Here is a 21,332-nt window from a genome sequence, read left to right on the forward strand (position 1 = left end):
GCCTTTACTCTTGGCAAATTCATTTAAACCCTACCCCAGATTTCTTAGACAATGGGGTCAGACCTGAAAAATTACCTCTGCTGCAGAATTAATCCAAATGCCTCAGGAATCAAAATATTTCCTCCAGCACTGCTACTCAGGCCACATATTTACCCGCTGTGTATTCATTTTTCTATATTCACTCGAGTCATGGATACATATTGCATGGAAACAGGCTCTTCAGCCCAACTTGCCCACACCGACCAATATGTCCCATCTACACAAGTCCCACCTTCTTACATTTGGCCCACGTCCTTCTAAACCTATGCTATCCATGTACCTGTTTTTTAAACATTGCAATAGTACCTGCTCCAACTACCTCCTCTGGCAACGTGTTCCATACACCTACCACTCTTTGTGTAAAAAAAATGTTGCCCCTCAAGTTCCTGTTAAATCTTTCCCCCCCTTTCCTTAAATCTATGGCTTGGTCTTGATTCCCCTACTCTGAGCAAAAGACTCTGCGTAAGACCCAATCTATTCCTCTCATGATTTTGTGCACCTAGAGTCATAGTCATACAGTGTGGAAAAAGGCCCTTCAGCTTCCCAAAATTCAACACCTCGTTATTATCTGTCCTAAACGCCATTAACTAGCGATATTACAATACTTACGTTCAGCGGCGCTGCAGTTCTGCCACTGGCCATGTGCGCGACTTTGGCTCCTTTGAGGGGGGGGGGGGGGGAATGGGATTAAAATGCCGTTTTGTCCTGCCTATCAGAGGCAGACTTCCTCGGGCTGCTAGCTGCTGAAGAAAAATCGATCCAACACCCGTTCGCGATATTTTTTTTTTAAATTGCTGGGCAATTTAATATTTGGATTAAAATAAAAAGCAACTTCGAACGCGTACAACATGACGGATCGCAATTTCTAGATTAAATTATGGGAATTAAACATTAAATTCCTTCCATCTGGGATATAAATTCATGACAGTGAGATTTAAAAATCATGTTTTATTGTGAATTCTTGTGTGAATGGGATTAGTTTGTTATTTGGATACTTGGGCTATTTAAAACATATATCCTTTTCATAAGAAATGGAATCTACAGGACATTCTTAATGGGAAAGTAGTGGGCAGAAAGGCATGTCATGCATGGTTTGAAGAGCAAAAACTTGTAGTTTACAATGCCAAAATTGAAAAGTTGAGGATAAACAAGGTGTACAGAGTTGCTTATTGGTTACAATCTGAGGAGTATGATGATGCTACTGATTATGATATGCCAATGTACCAGCTAGCAACTGATCTTCTCTATAAAGACATTGTAATTTATTTACCTATCTGTTACGGACTTACAGCATATTATACAATAATATTAAAGTTCTGATCATCACATTTTTGAATTTTGAAGGCAGTCTGGGTGTTTATTACTATTTCCGTCACAATGGTCAATTTTGTAATTAGCTACAATTAGGTAATTAACTAATTATATGCTTTAATTTCAGGTCATCCAAGTAAGATGTTTTATATTTGTTTCAGAATGCATCAATCTATATAATCATTCAGTTCTCTTAATTTTTAAGAATGTTATGGGCTTTTGACTGTCCGCGATCACAGCTTTTGTGCTAAGTCAATGGAAAAGCAATAGGGAACAAGATGCTAATTTCCAAGCATGAAAATGGCCATAACCTTTTTAATACTGAAGATATGAAAGTGAATTAGGTGTCGAATTAAACTTCTTTTTATGCTTTATCTGATGGGATAAATTGCAGACTTGATATTTAAAATATTTTGTAACATTGCTACATTAACCATTCCTCAACCCACCTGCCCTACTGATCAAGATCTTGCTGCCATTTTTGACAATCATCTTCACTATCTAAAATAGCACCCACCTTAATGTCACTAGCACATGGTACTGGGACATTATCATCTTTTCTCTAGCTCCAAAACTCCAAATCCTTTCCACCATGGCCATTGTTTCTTTGTGGATCAGAATGTTGTTGTTGTTGTTACTTTCCTGATATCCAATGAGTCCCAATTGTCAAACTTACCTGCAGAATTTCTCAGGTGAATTTTTTTGTGATATATCTTTTAGCAACTGACAAAAAAAATACAATTACCTTGATAATTGTAAGAGCTTGAGACAAATATTTCCAAGAACATTCATTTTGGATCTGGGAGCAGTTTGCCCTTACTTAATTTATTGTTATAATGAAGCACAAATAGAACCCTTTGAATGATGCAAAGGGTTAATATGATGAATAACAGCAGATGTATCATAACGAAGTTTATATTTTAACAGATATGTGCATGACTGTGGGCAGTTCCAAATCACGCATTTTGTTCAATTCATGGAAATGCTTTTGGCCATTAACACGCATCTGGTTAACCAACAAACCCTGGTTCCTCATTTTACTGAGCTTCCTCTTCATTTCTAGGATGGTAAAGGTTGTTCCTCTGGTCTTCCTCTACATTTATTTTTGCCTTTTTTTAACTTTTGATCTAGTATACATTTGCCATGTCAATATTTGAAATCTTAGGGAAAAATGCAGTTTTTGCGCAATATGAAACTGAAAATGATAAATTTCGACATTTACCTAAATTTGCATAAATGTTTTTCCATTGTCAATGAGTTTTCATACTTAAAAACATGAGATCCCTGGATCAGGTGGTAAAGAGGTGTATATTTCGGACACTTCCTGGAATAGAAAACTATCCCAATTCCACCCTATTACTTAAGCTAATGGTTAATTCATGGGTTAAAGTTAGCATTTTTGCATGGAAATTTGCCATGGATGAAGTGATGAATACAGGGCTCATAGATAGACAGTACCATATTTATCATTTATGTACAACAGGAGAGATCAACACATTTGTATTAACAAGGAACTGCAGATGCTGGCTTATACAAAATGGCACAAAATGCTGGAGTAACTCTGTGGATTAGGCAACATCTCTGGAGTACATGGATAGGTGACGTTTCAGGTTGAGACCATTCTTCAGATCTGAAGATTCAGTCACCTGATGTCACCTGCCCAAAATGTCACCTGATGTCACCTGTGCCGTCACACACACTAACCACCACCCCCCCTCCCCCCCACACACACAGACACTAACCCTCCCCCCCTTGATATTATATTAATATTATTCATTTGCTCCTTTTACCCCATGCGCCGACCTATCCACTCTCACATAGCCCCCAACAACGCAGGTGCGGCTAGAGAGGGAGAGGAAGTGGGTAGAGAGAGAGGGCAGAGAAAGAGAGTGCAGGGAGAGAGGTGGCAGAGAGAGAGAGCGAGGGCAGAGAGCGAGGGCAGAGAGAGAGAGAGAGGGCAGAGACAGAGAGAGGGCAGAGACAGAGAGAGGACAGAGACAGAGATAGGGCAGAGACAGGGAGAGGGCGGAGACAGGGAGAGGGCAGAGACAGGTAACATAGAAACATAGAAACATAGAAATTAGGTGCAGGAGTAGGCCATTCGGCCCTTCGAGCCTGCACCGCCATTCAATATGATCATGGCTGATCATCCAACTCAGTATCCCGTACCTGCCTTCTCTCCATACCCTCTGATCCCCTTGGCCACAAGGGCCACATCTAACTCCCTCTTAAATATAGCCAATGAACTGGCCTCAACTACCCTCTGTGGCAGAGAGTTCCAGAGATTCACCACTCTCTGTGTGAAAAAAGTTCTCTCCTCATCTCGGTTTTAAAGGATTTCCCCCTTATCCTTAAGCTGTGACCCCTTGTCCTGGTCTTCCCCAACATCGGGAACAATCTTCCTGCATCTAGCCTGTCCAACCCCTTAAGAATTTTGTAAGTTTCTATAAGATCCCCTCTCAATCTCCTAAATTCTAGAGAGTATAAACCAAGTCTATCCAGTCTTTCTTCATAAGACAGTCCTGACATCCCAGGAATCAGTCTGGTGAACCTTCTCTGCACTCCCTCTATGGCAATAATGTCCTTCCTCAGATTTGGAGACCAAAAACTGTACGCAATACTCCAGGTGTGGTCTCACCAAGACCCTGTACAACTGCAGTAGAACCTCCCTGCTCCTATACTCAAATCCTTTTGCTATGAAAGCCAACATACCATTCGCTTTCTTTACTGCCTGCTGCACCTGCATGCCTACCTTCAATGACTGGTGTACCATGACACCCAGGTCTCACTGCATCTCCCCCTTTCCCAATCGGCCACCATTTAGATAATAGTCTGCTTTCCCGTTTTTGCCACCAAAATGGATAACCTCACATTTATCCACATTATACTGCATTTGCCAAACATCTGCCCACTCACCCAGCCTATCCAAGTCACCTTGCAGTCTCCTAGCACCCTCCTCACAGCTAACACTGCCCCCCAGCTTAGTGTCATCCGCAAACTTGGAGATATTGGTGGAGGACAGAGCAGAGACAGAGAGAGGGCAGAGACAGGTAGAGGGCAGGCAGAGCAGACAGGGAGAGGGATAGAGACAGAGAGAGGGCAGAGACAGGGAGAGGGATAGAGACAGAGAGAGGGCAGAGACAGGGAGAGGGCAGAGACAGGGAGAAGGGAGCTTGCTTCCTTTTATGCTTGGTACAATGACATGTAAATATGAATGCTGCCATAGGAACCTCACAGCCTAATTGTGACCCTTGTGGCAATAAAGGCATCTTCCCCAGAAGGGATGGTGATTTGAGAAGGGCCAGAGTCTTTGTGATGCGGCACAGTCTTCCTATACTTTTCTTTCAAGAAATACAGACACACTTGGGAAATGCCTCTTTTGTTTGATTGAAATGCCTTAATGAAGTGGAGAGTGGTTTCCTGCAAAGGAAACATGAAACGTGACAATTTGTAGTGTTTATGTATCTTTTAAACCCCAAGTGAAAGGATGTACCCTATTCATTGTGAAGGTGTCAACAAAACTGTATTTTCAAATGTAAACTTTGTGCCGTCATGTTGTTCTGAACTGTAATAAATGAGATATTTTGCATTTGCAGGTTGTTACTTTGTGGTATCGGGCACCGGAAGTTCTGTTGCAGTCTAGTTACGCAACACCAGTTGACCTATGGAGTGTTGGCTGTATATTTGCAGAAATGTTTCGTCGACGGTAAGACTCAAATTAGTGCCTGCATCTTATATTTATTTAAAAACAAAGTGAATCATGAGGATGCCTGCTCTTTCATTGTAGGAAATCAGCATGATTTGGAGGTTGCAATTCATCCTCGATCACAGGTGTCTAACATATAATATAGTAGTAGCTCTACACTGAACTCGCTTCTGAAATTCAGCCTTTCAGAAGCAGAGTGCAATTTATAACTGCTCCTCAATCGCACATTTAACGTGTGATCACCGATGGATTTCTACCCTCACTGACCTCTGCTGTCTCTGAGATGGAGATCCATTAGATAAAGCTTTCCTCGTTTCCATGCGCAATTGTACAGTTTAAATATGTGACCGTATATTTCAGCTAAAGGGTTGGGAGGCATTGACCAATTTAGAGACGGGTCTCATTATCATCCTCCTAATTCCCGGGATGGCGGGACTGTCAAATGCTGAGAGAATGGAGTGGATTGGCTTGTATACTCTGGAATTTAGAAGAATGAGGGGGGATCTTATTGAAACATATAAGATTATTAAGGGTTTGGACACGCTAGAGGCAGGAAACATGTTCCCGATATTGGGGGAGTCCAGAACCAGGGGGCACAGTTTAAGAATAAGAGGTAAGCCATTTAGAACGGAGATGAGGAAACACTTTTTCACACAGAGAGTGGTGAGTCTGTGGAATTCTCTGCCTCAGAGGGTGGTGTTTGCTGGTTCTCTGGATACTTTCAAGAGAGAGCTTGATAGGGCTCTTAAAAATAGCGGAGTCAGAGGATATGGGGAAAAGGCAGGAACGGAGTACTGATTGGGGATGATCAGCCATGATCACATTGAATGGCGGTGCTGGCTCGAAGGGCCGAATGGCCTACTCCTGCACCTATTGTCTATTGTCTATTCTCTATTGTCTATTGAATGGGTGGTCTACCGCATATCCCAGCATTTGATCAGCACCAGATTCAGTGGTCTGAAGGCCGACAGAGCTGCAGAATAATAGGTGCAGGTGTAAAGTGCCTGGAGTGGCCAGAGGACCTGTTGGGGATAGCAGGCAATAACATACTTGTGAACCCAAAAATAGAATTCTCACTACATCTTACCTCATAAAAATTCTGTCATATCCCTGTTCTTATTTCCCTGGCTTACTGGGAATGGCTAATAAACTGATGGTTCATTTTTATTTATTACAGGATTTTCAAATCCAAGTGTTCTGTCCAGACACATTTTACTAATAATTTTGCAGCTATTTTCTCCCATAGAATGTTAGCTTTTTTTTCTTCTGTCCATGATGTTGATTAAACTAGGGCTAAAGGTACTATAAATTATAACAGAACACAAATACCGAGAAATTGACACTACACTAGTTGTGCCTGTTCTGCAGACACTACTTTAGGAAACAATGACATTGGGGAAACATGCACGCACTTTTGATCTTATTTGTTCAAGCTTTTAATTTACCTAAGAACTTTATTGTATGTTTTAACTACATCTGAATTCAACCTAGAGCTCTTTGCAAATGCAACCAAACAGTTTGCACTCAGCGTTTTCATGAGGCTAGCTACATTGCAGACCGCGATTGTGCACAGAACCTTAGGATTCACCATCAAGGAACAGAAAATGTTCCCGTCACTGTCCCCTCATGCATTAAAAAATGAGCACGCCTGAATTTCTGGCTCAAATTCCTCTCATAGAGCCAGCAGATAAGTTTAGTCATCAGCTCTTCCCATGCAACCTCCCTGTTGTGTCTTCTAAGAATGCTGCTCCAGTTGACTGAGATATATTTTCTTTGATGCCACTCCCAGTCTTGTGAGACAACAGGGGGTTGTGACTGGCTCTATCACAGGCCACATCTCCGGCCATATCAAATGCATGATTATCTGGTGTTTAGCAGTAAAGTGACATTGTGCATGTTTGTGTCATTAGAAACCAGAACTAAGGGTTTTTTTTAAACACATTTGGAGTTTCTGGCAGCTGGACAGGATGATAACAATTCTTAAGTTGGAAATACAGGAAAAATCTTGGTGACAAACAACAATTCTGCCTTTCAATGTAAATATTCAAATATTTTTTAATTTAACTTCAAATATTTTACAGCCCCCACATTATTTCTAATGTAAATTGCAATGTTGCTCTGTACTCTTGAATTTGCAATGAGTACCTCATTAACAGGAGAGAATAGAAACTATTGAAACACATTGAATGATTCAAAATATTTGTTCTTATAAGCGTAGGACTGGGATTTTCCTGCTTGTCAGCTCACCAGTGACCCACTGAGGCCAATAGCGCGATAGGCTTTTAAACCTGGGTGTCAGTTGACGCCGGTAATATCTCTGTAAAATATCATCACTCTGATCTTGTGCATCTAATTTTTTTTTAACTTGCTCCTGCGCCACCTCATCAGCCATCCAATACCACCCCTGCCCACACTCACCACCAGTTATTCATCCTCTAATTGCAGTCTGACTGCAACTGCGTTAAAGTAATTTCATTCCCACCAAACCTTCCTCTCTCCCACAATAATAATAATTATTATTACATTTATTACCAATATGATAACGCTACCTTAGATGTATAGTGCATCAGCATTTTCATTACAGTGAGTTACAGGGCTTCACAACACAAAACCAGGCCCTTTGGCCCACATTGTCCATGTCTGGGTCCATCACCTTTGGATTTAGCCCATCCAACCCAATCATCTGTCCAAATGTCTTTTGAAAGGTGTAATTGTATCCACTCTAGCATTCCTAAACAATATCAAGTGCCTGATGAAGTTTTAGTGCTTAAACATCACTGCTTGTTTCATTATTAAATTACTCAATACTCAAACGTGATGCATGGAGAATGTCGCCTGTGCTGAGACATGTTGTGACATGAGGTGCCCAGTCCACTTTAACTGTTAGCTCAACGACAAACTAAAATGTGTGAAAACATTTTTAAAAAAGGCATAGCATGCTCATATTTTGAGATTGAAGTGGCAAATTTTATGGCCTGAAGATATATCAATATCCTTAGTTCTTAATTTGCCATAGTAACAAACTGCAGTCATGAACTTCATTTGAAAATAGTCTTTACTTAGGCCCGATATGTAAGAAGTGTTGGAATGCCTCAGCGGGTCACGCAACATCTCTGGAGAACATGGATAGGTGACGTTCAGGTTGAGACTGGCTTGCGAAGCAAAAAGGGCTGTTGAGCCAAAACCAAAGAAGCCAACATCAGGCAATGCCATTGTAGTTGGAGACTCCATTGTGAGAGGTATGGACAGGGGTTTCTGCAGCAATAGACGGGATTCGAGGATGGTGTGCTGCCTTCGTGGTGCCAGGATCCAGGATGTCATGGACAGAGTGCAGAAAATCCTCAAGGGCGAAGGTGAACAGCCGGAAGTGGTAGTGCATGTTGGCACAAACGATGTCGGAAAGAAGGGGATGAATATTCTGCAGCGTGACTTTAGAGAGCTTGGAAAAATGCTGAAAAGCAGGACCTCCAGGGTTGGTATCTCTGGTTTGCTCGTGCTGGCGAGAGCAGGAACAGGGAGATACAGGACGTGAATGTGTGGCTGAGGAACTGTTGCAGGGGGCAAGGATTTACATTCTTAGATCACTGGGGATCTGGAGTAAGGGGGAACTGTAAAAAAAAAAGGGGACGGATTGCATCTTAACAGGTGGGGGATCAGCATTCTGGCACGCAGGTTTGCCACTGCTACACAGGTGGTTTTAAACTGAATAAGGGGGGTGGGATAGTCAAATGGGATAGTCGAGGACGGAGTTAAAGGGAAAGAGAGTAAAGGGATGGTTAATGACCCCAGAATTAACGGGAAAGGAAGCTCACAAAGGGATAGGAGAGTATGGCCAAGTGTAATAGGGATCGATGTGAAAGGTGAGATGCGTAAGGAATTAAAAGTATTGTATATGAATGTGCGAAGTATAAGAAGTAAAGTAGATGAGCTTGAGGCTCAGTTAGAAGTTGGTAGATATGACATTGTGGGGATTACTGAGACATGGCTGCAGGAGGATCGGGCCTGGGAACTTAATATTCAGGGTTATACATCCTATAGAAAGGACAGGCAGGTGGGCAGAGGAGGGGGGGTAGCTCTGCTGGTGAGGGATGGAATTCAGTCCCTTGCGAGGGAAGACATAGGGACTGACGAGGTAGAGTCACTGTGGATTGAGTTGAGGAATTGTAAAGACAAGAAGACACTAATTGGTGTTATCTACAGACCCCTAAATAGTAGCCCGGATGTAGGGTGAAAGTTACAGCAGGAGTTAAAACTGGCATGTAACAAACTGTGGTGATGGGGGATTTCAATATGCAGGTAGACTGGGAAAATCAGGTTGGTTCAGGACCCCAAGCAAAGAGAGTTTGTAGAATGCCTCCGAGATGGATTCTTAGAGCAGCTTGTAATGGAGCCGACCAGAGAAAAGGCAATTCTGGATTTAGTGTTATCCAATGAACCAGATATGATAAGAGAACTCGAGGTAAAGGAACCGCTTGGAGGTAGTGATCATAATATGATTAGTTTTAATCTGCAATTTGAGAAGGAGAACGTTAAATCGGAAGTGTCAGTGATGCAGTTGAACAAAGGGGACTATGAAGGCATGAGAGGGGAGCTGGCCAAAGTAGACTGGAAAGGGATCCTAGCAGGAATGACGGTGGAACAGCAATGGCAGGAATTTCTGGGCATAATCCGGAAGACGCAGGATCGTTTCATTCCAAAAAGGAAGAAACATTCTAAGGGGATTGGGTGGCAACCGTGGCTGACAAGAGAAGTTAGGGATAGAATAAAACTAAAAGAAAAGATGTATAACACAGCAAAGAGTAGCTGGAAGCCAGAGGATTGGGAAACTGTCATAGAACAACAGAAGGAAACAAAACAGGCAATACGGGCTGAAAAGATGAAGTATGAAGGGAAGCTGGCCAGGAATATAAAGAAGGACAGTAAAAGCCACTTTAGATATGTTAAGGGAAAAAGAGCAACAAAGTCAAATGTGGGTCCCTTGAAGGCAGACACGGGTGAAATTATTATGGGCAACAAGGAAATGGCAGAAGAGTTGAATAGGTACTTTGGATCTGTCTTCACTAAGGAAGACACAAACAATCTCTCAGATGTACTCGGGGACTGAGGATCTAAGGGGGTTGAGGAACTGAAAGAAATTTTCATTAGGCGAGAAAAAGTATTGGGCAGGCTAATGGGACTGAAGGATGATAAATCCCCTGGGCCTGATGGTCTGCATCCCAGGGTCCTCAGGGAGGTGGCTCTAGATATAGTGGACGCATTGGTGTTCATTTTCCAGTGTTCAATGGATTCAGGATCAGTTCCTGTGGATTGGAGGATAGCTAATGTTATCCCACTTTTCAAGAAAGGAGCGAGAGAGAAAATGGGGAATTACAGACCAGTTAGCCTGACTTAGGTGGTGGGAAAGATGCTGGAGTCAATTATTAAAGAGGTAATAATGGGGCATTTGGATAGCAGTAAAAAGATTAGTCCAAGTCAACATGGATTTATGAAAGGGAAATCATGCTTGACTAATCTTCTGGAATTTTTTGAGGATGTGACAGGTAAAATGGATGAAGAGGTGCCAGTGGATGTAGTGTATCTAGACTTTCAGAAAGCCTTTGATAAAGTCACGCATGGGACTGGTGACTAAAATTAGAGCACATGGTATTGGGGGTAGGGTGTTGACATGGATAGAAAATTGGTTGGCTGACCTGAAGCAAAGAGTAGGAGTGAACGGGTCCTTTTCAGAATGGCAGGCAGTGGCGAGTGGAGTGCCGCAAGGCTTGGTGTTGGGGCCGTAACTGTTTACCATATATATTAATGATTTGGAAGAGGGAATTAGGAGCAACACTAGCAAGTTTGCGGATGACACAAAGCTGGGTGGCAGAGTGAGCTGTGAAGAGGATGTTAGGAGGTTGCAGGGTGACCTGGACAGGTTGAGTGAGTGGGCAGATGCGTGGCAGATGCAGTATAATATAGATAAATGTGAGGTTATCCACTTTGGTGGCAAAAACAAGGGGGCAGATTATTATCTCAATGGGGTTAGGTTAGGTAAGGGGGGGGTGCAGCGAGACCTGGGCGTCCTTGTACACCGGTCACTGAAAGTTGGCTTACAGGTACAGCAGGCAGTGAAGAAAGCTAATGGAATATTGGCCTTCATAACAAGAGGATTTCAGTATTGGAGTAAAGAGGTTCTTCTGCAGTTGTATAGGGCTCTAGTGAGACCACATCTGGAGTATTGTGTACAGTTTTGGTCTCCTAATTTGAGGAAGGATATCCTTGTGATTGAGGCAATGCAGCATAGGTTCATGAGATTAATCCCTAGGATGGCGGGACTGTCATATGAGGAAAGATTGAAAAGACTTGGCTTGTATTCACTGGAGTTAGAAGGATGAGGGGGATCTTATAGAAACATATAAAATTATAAAAGGCCTGGACAAGCTAGATGCAGGAAAAATGGTCCCAATGTTGGGCGAGTCCAGAACCAGGGGCCACAGTCTTAGAATAAAGGGGAGGCCATTTAAGACTGAGGTGAAAAAAAACTCTTTCTCCCAGAGAGTTGTGAATTTATGGAATTCCCTGCCACAGAGGGCAATGGAGGCCAAGTCACTGGATGGAAATAAGAGAGAGTTAGATAGAGCTCTAGGGGCTAGTGCAGTCAAGGGATATGGGGAGAAGGCAGGCACGGGTTATTGATAGGGGACAAAACAGCCATGATCACAATGAATGGCGGTGCTGGCTTGAAGGGCCGAATGGCCTCCTCCTGCACCTATTTTCTATGTTTCTATGAGACCCTTCTTCAGATTCAGAAAAACTGAAACTGTAAGTTTTTCTTGACTTCCACTTAAGAATATATCTGGTTTTCTTTAGATTGATCACCTGCTCACTTTGAATCTTGCTGCTTTTCACTCAGCATTCTCTATGATCAGTAACAGTGCAATTTTACGTACTTTTTGTCTTCACCACTTCCCCACACTCACTACCATCTTTGTGTAATATTTCACCTGTATCAAGAGGTTCATTGAAAATATACATTTATAACAACAATTTAAATGTATATGGCATTCTTATCCTGTTTACACATCCCAGATATTCCGAGGGAACCAAAAATTTGGCTAGAAGTGGGTATTACAAAACACTTAAAAGGAAAGAGGTCTCCGACACATAATGTTGGCAGTGTGCAGTATAGCATGTGTCAGAAGGAACTGCAGATGCTGGTTTAAATCAAAGATAGACACAAAATGATGGAGTAACTCAGCAGGGCAGGCAGCATTTTGGGAGAGAAGGAATGGGTGACATTTCGGGTCGAGACCCTTCTTCAGACTAGGTCTCGACCCGAAACATCACCCATTCCTTTTCTCCGTAGATGCTGCCTATCCCGTTGAGTTACTCCATCATTTTGTGTCTATCTGCAGTATAGCATTGTAGCATCAGAGGAGTACCCAAGCAGAGTGGTTAAAATACTGAACCAGCACAGAAGGTTTGAAGCTATTGATCCAGAAATATGAGTTTGAATCCCAGTATTTGTAACTGAGGAAAATAAAGTCAAATAAATAAATCTAGATTTTTAATTAAGTCTAACACACAACCATGGGACTACCATATTGTTGTTAAGAAATCCAATTTATTAATGTCCTATAGCAAAGGTAATCTGTCATTTTATCAGTCTGACATTTACATGATTACAAGGTGGTCAACTCCAAACCATTGGTTTGGCTACAACTGGAGTATTGTGTCCACTCTGTGGACCATTCGTTCAGAAGAATATAAAGGCTTTAGAGAGGGTGCAGAAGAGATTTGCCAACATGTTTCCAGGCAAGAGATATTTCAGTTGTATAAGTGCACTGGAAAAGGCAGGTTGTCTACTTGCAATGAGGCAAATAAGAAAAGATTTGATTTTGTTTTTTAAATGGTGAAAAATATAGACAAAGGATTGTCAGAAATATCAAGAACTGAGTCATTGGATGAAGTTCATTGTTTTAAGAACCAAAAGTTATATTAAGATTTTTTTTTAAAGTAACATAATGAATGGTAGGCTGGTAGGCAATGCCATGACTTAGACTGATCAATTGTAGCATTCAAAAGTGAGTTGGATAAGTATCAGATGGAATTCATTTGCAGCACAAAGTGGGGGAATGGGACCAGCTGGATTATACCATAGCAATTTTATGGCTCTACTTATGAACCATCTCGTCAGTCACCCCTCTGCAAGGTGTGATTTTGCAGTTTAAGTGGGAATTCAGATTGCTTATGCAGTCTATTGGTGGATGTTGTCTCGTTCAGTTGTCTACACAAACTATATTGTGCCATTTTCAGCGTCAGTACACTCAGTGTATGCAAATAAAAAGATGCATAGTTGGCTACAATACAATACAATAATACTTTATTTGCCAAGTATGTTTCGCAACATACGAGGAATTTCATTTGCCAAGTCAGTCATACAAATAAAAAGCAACAGAACACACAAAATACATATAAACATAAACATCCACCATAGTGACTCCTCCACATTCCTCACTGTGATGGAAGGCGAAAAAAAAGTTAAGTCTCGTCCCTTCTTTGTCCTCCCATGGTCGGGGGCCTCGAGCCTTCCGTTGATGGGACGACCTTGACTCCCGTAGCCGGCAGCGTTCGGGCCCTCCGCGTCAGGGCGATCAAGCTCCTGCATCGGGGGGAATTTCAGCTCCCCCTCACGGTGATCGGACACCGGGTCGGGGCTAATCAAGCGTTCTGTGTCGTCTACATCCACGGTCTCTCCCGAGACTGCGAGCTCTCGATGGTAAAGTCCGCAGGCCGCGGTTGGAGCATCGATCCCAGGCAAGGAATCGGCCCCGATGGTAAGTCCACTCCCGCGTTGGGGCCCAAAGCCAGTCCCGAGCGAGGCTTCCCGCTCGAAGTTGTTAGGCCGCAGAGTGACCGGAGACACGACCCAGAAAGTAATCTGATTGGGGATGATCACATTGAATGGCAGTGCTGGTTCGAAGGGCTGAATGGCCTACTCCTGCACCTATTGTCTATGTCTAATCGCATCTCCGGCGGGGTAAGAGACTGAAAACAAAGTTTACCCCGATACCCTCCCCATCCACCCACATAAAACAAACCAGAGAACATTAAAACAAACTTTCAAAACACTAAAAATAATTAAAAAAACACGAAAAAACAGACATACTGTTGGCAAGGTTGCCAATCATACGGCACCTCTGGTGGTATATTAAAGTGTTCAAAGGGGAATGCCATTAATATTTTGGGACATAAGACTTTCCCATTGTGAAGGTAAAGAGATTGAATACAATATTTTACACCAATTGAATGGAAGTAATTGCAACCTTTTCAAGGGATTTGGCTGCTCGTTCTCTCCATTGTGCTTGTTAAGTCAGAATAATATGCTTGAGGAAATGTGCACCTACTTATTATAAATTTTAATCGGTTTGAATTTCTCTGGGAATAGTAGTTTTCTACCTTTCTTGTGGCATTTTATAAAATTGTTGGTTCAATCCATTAGACAGCAACAAATTAATAAAACATGTCATCCCTGCCTAAAGGCCAGTGGGAAACCGTTTTTGTTGCGATATAATGATAAATGATGAACAATAAATCCTTATACCTTTCCAGTTTCTGTTGGTCAAAATACCTCAGATTACTGGGCCCATCCCTCACCACCCACGCAAACTAAAATTGTTGGTCATGCACTCAAAATGCTACACTGAATAAGCAGCAAATTCTGGTGACTGACTTTGCAGGGATTAAGATATGCAGTTACATCTGTTCTATTTTATCAGGTATTGAATACAGCAGATAATCATAGTTGGATTTGGTTTTGAAAGAATATAAATCCCAGCAAGTTTCTAATTAAAATCCAACATAAGTCTGGTGGGAAAGTGACTTTGGATGCTCAAGCTCTGTACTTGTTTTGGCATGTCACTGCTTAAAGTGATTGAAGAACAGAACTGGTTTGCCCATCTGAAATTAGCATTTTTTCATTGCTGTGGAGTCTGCACACTGTTGTTCTCTTGTTGTTGGTTTCTATCTGTGCCTACTCTATCCTGTTCCAATTATGTACAACAGACCCTTGCGCTATTTTATCTGAGAAGTTACTCATCTAAATAGTATACTTGGATTGTCGGTTCCTGAACTTGTGTTGCTGCATCACACACCTGTACAATGATCTTACATTGTTCAGGCAAAGGATCTTTGATTTGAGGTGTTAAGTCTCTTTCTCTTGCCATAGATTCTGCCTGAAGCGGAAATTACTGTTTTTAAGTCGAGCTCCAGCATTTACATCTTTTGATTTTCATTCTTATTTTGTTGTTACTTCAAGTTAACTGACCATCATGCGGTAAGGCAAAATACCCAGATGGGAGCAATTTATTCCTTTGTGTTTAGTCTGTGTCAGTTGCATTTGATACAGTTTTTGAACTATGAGTTGTGAGCAAAATACCACTTTTATATAAAGTCACAGTTAAACAGAAAGACTCACATATTTCCCCGTTCTCTGTCAGTGCACATATTGCACGGACTACTTATCTTCTAATCATATCTGGGCTAAACACAACCCTTCTTTGTTTTTTACCACACAGCCTTTCTTTAATGTCCAGCAGTAGCGTAAGCATCAGGCATTAAGCCAGGCCAATCCAGACTGCATGGCCAAGACAAAAAAGATAAACCAATTTGCTAAATGTTAGCTTTAGGACTTCAGGCAGAGGCCAATGCCAGAACCCCATAAATGTACTCACAAATTCAGGCTCCACTTAAGTGTAAGTGATGAAATTGCAGTGAAAAATGTCATGGGATATTAATGGGAAAGGACAAAAATGCAACAAGGTTGACATAAAACAAAAAAGAATAGATTTCAAATCTCCCCAATTTTCAGGTTGTTGTCATTAAATGTTAAATTTAAAGCAATGAATGGTAATTTTTGCACTACAGATAAATAATTTGCCACATAATTAAAACTATTTTCATTTCCTTGTATCATCCAAACAGTATTCATCTTACGTGTTTAGACCTGTTTGTGGACAGTGTGAAATTGGTGTAGATGTCTTTGGTTCTCCTGAATCATTTAATACAAGGTTGAATTGTTAGGCGCTTCCCCCTCCTGGTGAATGCTATGTACTTACCTTTCTCTGTTTCTCTCCCGAGTACAGGCCTCGTGGCAGTGAGTCTGGAATCAAGGGGTTAAAGGCTCCTGTACCCGATTGGCCAAGCTGCGTCAGGTGACGGGTGACTCATCTGAAGCTTAAATACCAGAGCTTCCCAGGATACTTCTTCGTAGACCCTGACTAATGAGTAGACTGCTGGTGTGGGCCGAGGGAGGCCTGGCCACATGGCATAGAACTTTGTGTACTTTCACCATTCCTTGGTAACAAATATTGAATTGGGACGGATAAGGGCTGACCTTAGTGTTTTCGTGTATTTTGTTTCAGGGTTATATCTCTTTAGGCAGGTTTTAGAGTCTCTGGTTCGACGGTCCATCACGTGGCTGGCTGGAGCACTGTTAAATTGTTTGTCAGTTCATCCATATCCCTGACTGGGTTGTTTAAATCAGGTTTGGGTTTTGTGTTCCATTGAATAATTAAAACTATTTTTGAACTTGAACCTGGTTTTTGCCTTGTGTTACGCGGCTCTGAAGTACCTGCATTCGGGAGTCGTAATATGAATACAGAGGCTAATTTTATGATTCTTGCAAATTCTTAGCATCAAGGTTTTATCGATTGAACATGTTGGGAATCTGATCACAAAAGCCCAGTCATCCAATTTAAGATCTGCACTATTATCCATCCATGTCGCAAATCGTGCCGTTTGGCCTCCACATTCTTCATGGTGCAGGAAATGTGTTGAAGGAGATGTTGTGCCTGGGTCTGGCATTCCTGGGGTAGGCATGGTAAATGGGTTGGATATTGCAATTGGTGTGGAGTATTCTTTACCCTTATAGCCTGTCAAGAATACAGGGTAAAATTGGTTTAATTGCCATATTTGAACAACCTCTAACTGCCCTTTTGAGAGCTAAAGTAACGCCATTGACCACCAATGCAAGTGGGTTACATTGGCATGGAGAGCACAAATTGTGTATTAAACCTGATCTCATGCCTGGAAAAAAAATACCCATTTATAAAACTCTATTTAAACAGTGAGGACCAGCTGGCACAGTGGCATTCCAACTCAAGCCTCTGGATCAATGACCCTGGACTCTGGCTGCAAAAAGAGTTACTTAACCATTATGATCTACAACGATGCTACAGTTGGCTACAGTTAAAATCAACTGTTGGATTTTAAAAGAAAAAAACAAGAGAAGTTGTCAAATCGGGAAAAATATAGAGAATGCTGGAAATATTTATTGGGTCAGGCATCATTTGCGGAGAATAAAATGGTATTGACATTTCAGGTTGATGACTTCACAGCCTTGGTGATTGGTAGTTAGCATTGATGGTCAGCTGGGGATGTGATAAAATGGACAATCGGTGGGTGCGTCCATATTGATAATCACGGATAGGATTGCATTTTTAGTGCATGATCAGTGACCGGTGATTGATGGAGAGAGGCTGTGTGATGTTTCTGACGTTTGCAGAGTGTGGGAGTGTCCAGCATAGCCACTATAACAGATGTGTTTAAATCACACGGTCCAAAGCATAGCCACTATAACAGACGTGTTTAAATCACACACTGTCTCTAGCACTTGTTTCAACTGCTCGAACTGGCAAGATCGGCCACCTTACCCAGCCTACGCACCACATATTCGGGGGGATTTCGTTGCTCCCAGATTAAAGAAGGTGCCGGACCATCAGTTGCCAGAAAATTGGTGGTGGATCTGTATCAGCAATCGTGGTGACTTTACCCGGAAAAACTAAACAATTTAATTAAGATTAAATGTCATTTTGAATAACAATTTGTTTTTATTTCCCCAGTGTCCTCTTTCGTGGTAATTCAGATGTTGATCAATTAGGAAAAATCTTTGAGTAAGTTATCTATCTTTTACATTGAAATTATGTGGAGATTTATAATTTAAAACAATGATAAACACACGTTACAATTCTGGAAGTAGTAAGTACTTTACCTGGTGTATTTAAAGATTTTATTAAACTGTTTCGCTTAGATTTGGTAGTAATTATTTTTTTTTATATGGTGCCCTATAATGAAAATCACGCTATTCAAATGATCTTAAACTGACACAGAGCAGCAACTGATTTATTAATGGGCTGTCAATTTTGTTTGGCACAGCCAGGTTACCAGGTATCTTCTGTCTTTAGCTGCTGGTGTTAAATTAACTGTTTACATGGACAACTTGGACATTACACAAACGCTCACTCATTTCACTCCCATCTTGCCCTCTTATGCATCTTATATCTTCTCACTTTCCAAAACTATGACTTGGTTTCTCTGCACACTGACTGCTTTGCTTTCAGATTTCTGGTATCTGCAGTTTTTTTCTTCAAATGCCTTTCCTTTTTAATATATTAATCTTACATCAGTCTTTCATTTTCTGACTTCTTTAGTCATGTTGCAATCAATGAATCGTGAATTCTGCCCAAATTTCCACAAACCTTAATCTCAACTCACCACAAAAAGCATACTTGGGTTGTCCTCTTCGTCTTTCTCGCTTCATGCCATTTTCCCGTTGAGATTTATTCATGAGAACCAGGATTTACCAATTAAACCTTTGGGATTAAAACTGCATGCCTGGCAAAGTGATGGCATTGTTGAGGTTATCTAACACTATTATCTCCCACCAAAGTATGGATGAACACTTCAAGATGAATTTACCAGTAAACAAATTTAGAATAAAAGCAAAAGAACCTAATGTGCTTTGGCAAAATTGGAAGTGGGAAGCACAAAACCGCTGTGGGCTTTAATCCATCACAGATACATTTATTATAAGGAGAAAATAAAAAAAAATGTTGGTAGATTTTACATCAGAACTGATTATTTCTGAAGCTGGGCGGCATGGTGGTGCAGCAGTAGAGTTGCTCCCTTAGAGCGCTAAAGTCCTTGGATCGATCATAACTACGAGTGCTGCCTGGATGGAGTTTGTGCATTTTCCCCATGACCTGCATGGGTTTCCTCCGAGATCTCCGGTTTCCTCCCACACTACAAAGACGTACAGGTTTGTACTGGAGGATAATTGGCTTGGTCAAATTGTAAATTGTCTCTCGTGTGTACAAGATAGTGTTTGTGTGCGTGAATCGCTGGGTCTGTTTCCATGCTGTACCTCTAAACTATCTCTAAACTAGAAACCTTGAGAGTCAATTTTATACAAAAAACTAGGTGGTTTGGGTCAAATGGAATATAAAAATGTTTAAATTGTAATTCTAGCCAATACGTTTATTATCCATTTCAATACTTCAAAGAAGTGTGTGCCCCGTTTTTTTTCTGTTTTGAATTAAATGCTGACCTCAGGGTTTCCCTGGTTTCAGGAAACACAGCCTCAGGAAAGCTCACAGCAAAGGATTGTGCTTCCCACCCAACAGGGAACAATGGCTGTCAAACAGGCTTCATTGCAGGTGGGGATCCTGGATTTAAAAACAAACACATGGTGGTATTAAAATACCTCAGTCCTCAGGGTAGCAGAGAGTTCAAAATCTCATCCTGCAACTGTGGCAAGTATGTCATCATGGAGGAGTCTCAGGATTCGAATGTACTTTTCAGGACATCCGTAGGTGGATAGGATGTCCCATATGCGTTTCCTTGATACCGAGTCGAAGGCCTTAGTGAGGTCGATGAATGCCATGTACAAAGGTTGAAGTTGTTCACAACATTTTTCTTGTAGTCAACGCATTGTGAAGATCATGTCGGCCTGTTCCACGTGATGGTCTAAAACCGGCTTGTGTCTCTGGAAGGATCTTCTCGGCTCAAGGCTTGAGTCGATTGTTCATGATGCAGGTGAGGACTTTGCCTGCCGTTGCTAATAGGGAAATTCCACGATAGTTTCCACAGTCAGATCGATCGCCTTTCCTTTTGTAGATGGTAATGATTGCTGAGTCTCTAAAGTCTCTTGGTACGTCTTCATTTATCCAGATCTTGATGAGAAGTTGATGCAGATGGTAATGGAGCAGGCTACCTCCAATTTTATAGACCTCGGCTGGTATTCCATCAAGTCCAGCTGCCTTGTTTTTCAAGGTTTTGATGGCTTCCTTGACTTCTTCAAGTGATGGTAATCAGCTTAGGGAGTTGTCAACGGGCTGCTTTGGAATGTTGTTGATCACATTCCTGTCAAATGAGGCTGTTTGATTTAGAAGATCTTCAAAGTGCTCCCTCCATCTAGAATTCATGTCAGTATTGCTCTTCAGGATGATTGGCCCATCTTTGCTTTTGAGATGGGCTTGACCGTGAGTGGATGGACCAAAAATGGCTTTGGTGGTGTTGAAAAAGCCTCAAGTGTAATTGACGTCTGCTAGTTGTTGGATTTCCTGAGCTTTCTCCCTCCACCATTGGTTTTTCAGGTTTCGGGTGCTCTTCTGGACTGCAGCCGTGCATTCCTGATAGCACTTCCTTTTGGTAGCCGACCGTTGGTCATTTTGTAAGGTGATGAAATCATTTCTCTTTTCATCGATGAGTTGTTGGAGTTGTTTGTCATTATTGTCAAACCAATCCTGATGTTTTTTTTTACTTGAACCCAATTGTTTCCTTGCAGGAGGCGATGATATCGTTCTTCAATAGAATCCAGTGTTCTTCGACAGATGATGGGATATGTTGAGGCAGTTGTTCTTGAAGTTTTTGGTGAAACTTCTGTACATGGTTGATGTCTTGAAGGACATCAACATTGAATTTCTTGATGGTGTTCTTGTTTTGATGTTTCCTTTTGGGCCGAATCTTCATTCTCACAGTGGACGAGATGAGACGATGGTCTGTCCAGCACTCGTCGGCACCAGTAACAGCTCTTGTTTTCAGCACATCTTGTTGGTCACAGGATCGTCGATGAGGTGCCAGTGTTTGGAAAGTGGATGTTGCCAGGAGACTTAGTGCCTGTTTTTCTGGCGAAACAAGGTGATTGTAATCGCCAGGTCGTGTTCAGCACATTTGGTGAGGAGGAGTTTTCCATTGGCATTGACTTTGCCAACTCCTTCTTTGCCGATTGTTCCGGTCCAGAGCCTATGATCTTTCCCGACTCTGGCATTGAAGTCTCCGAAGAGAATGATCTTGTCGTCGTTGGGAACAAAGGAAAGGACATCGTCAAGTTGGGCGTAGAAGTTCTCCTTTATTTCCAACATCCAGAGTTGGAGCATAGGCACTGACGATGGTGGTGTATTGGTTCTTAACGAGCTGGATTCGTAGAGTCGTAAGACGTTCGTTGATTCCCAGTGGT

General features: G+C 41.8%; 1 protein-coding gene across 2 annotated transcripts in view; it reads left to right on the plus strand.

Annotated features, from left to right (window-relative positions):
• Positions 1-21,332, plus strand: part of cdk6 (cyclin-dependent kinase 6) — a 189,908-nt gene that overhangs the window by 149,476 nt on the left and 19,100 nt on the right. For both annotated transcript variants that reach the window (XM_055660865.1, XM_055660857.1), the window contains exons 5-6: positions 4,947-5,056; positions 17,938-17,988. In XM_055660865.1, the coding sequence (XP_055516840.1) occupies positions 4,947-5,056; positions 17,938-17,988 (161 nt within the window). The remainder of the gene's footprint in view (positions 1-4,946; positions 5,057-17,937; positions 17,989-21,332) is intronic.

This window comes from Leucoraja erinacea, chromosome 2, assembly GCF_028641065.1.
Source record: "Leucoraja erinacea ecotype New England chromosome 2, Leri_hhj_1, whole genome shotgun sequence".
Taxonomy (NCBI): domain Eukaryota; kingdom Metazoa; phylum Chordata; class Chondrichthyes; order Rajiformes; family Rajidae; genus Leucoraja; species Leucoraja erinaceus.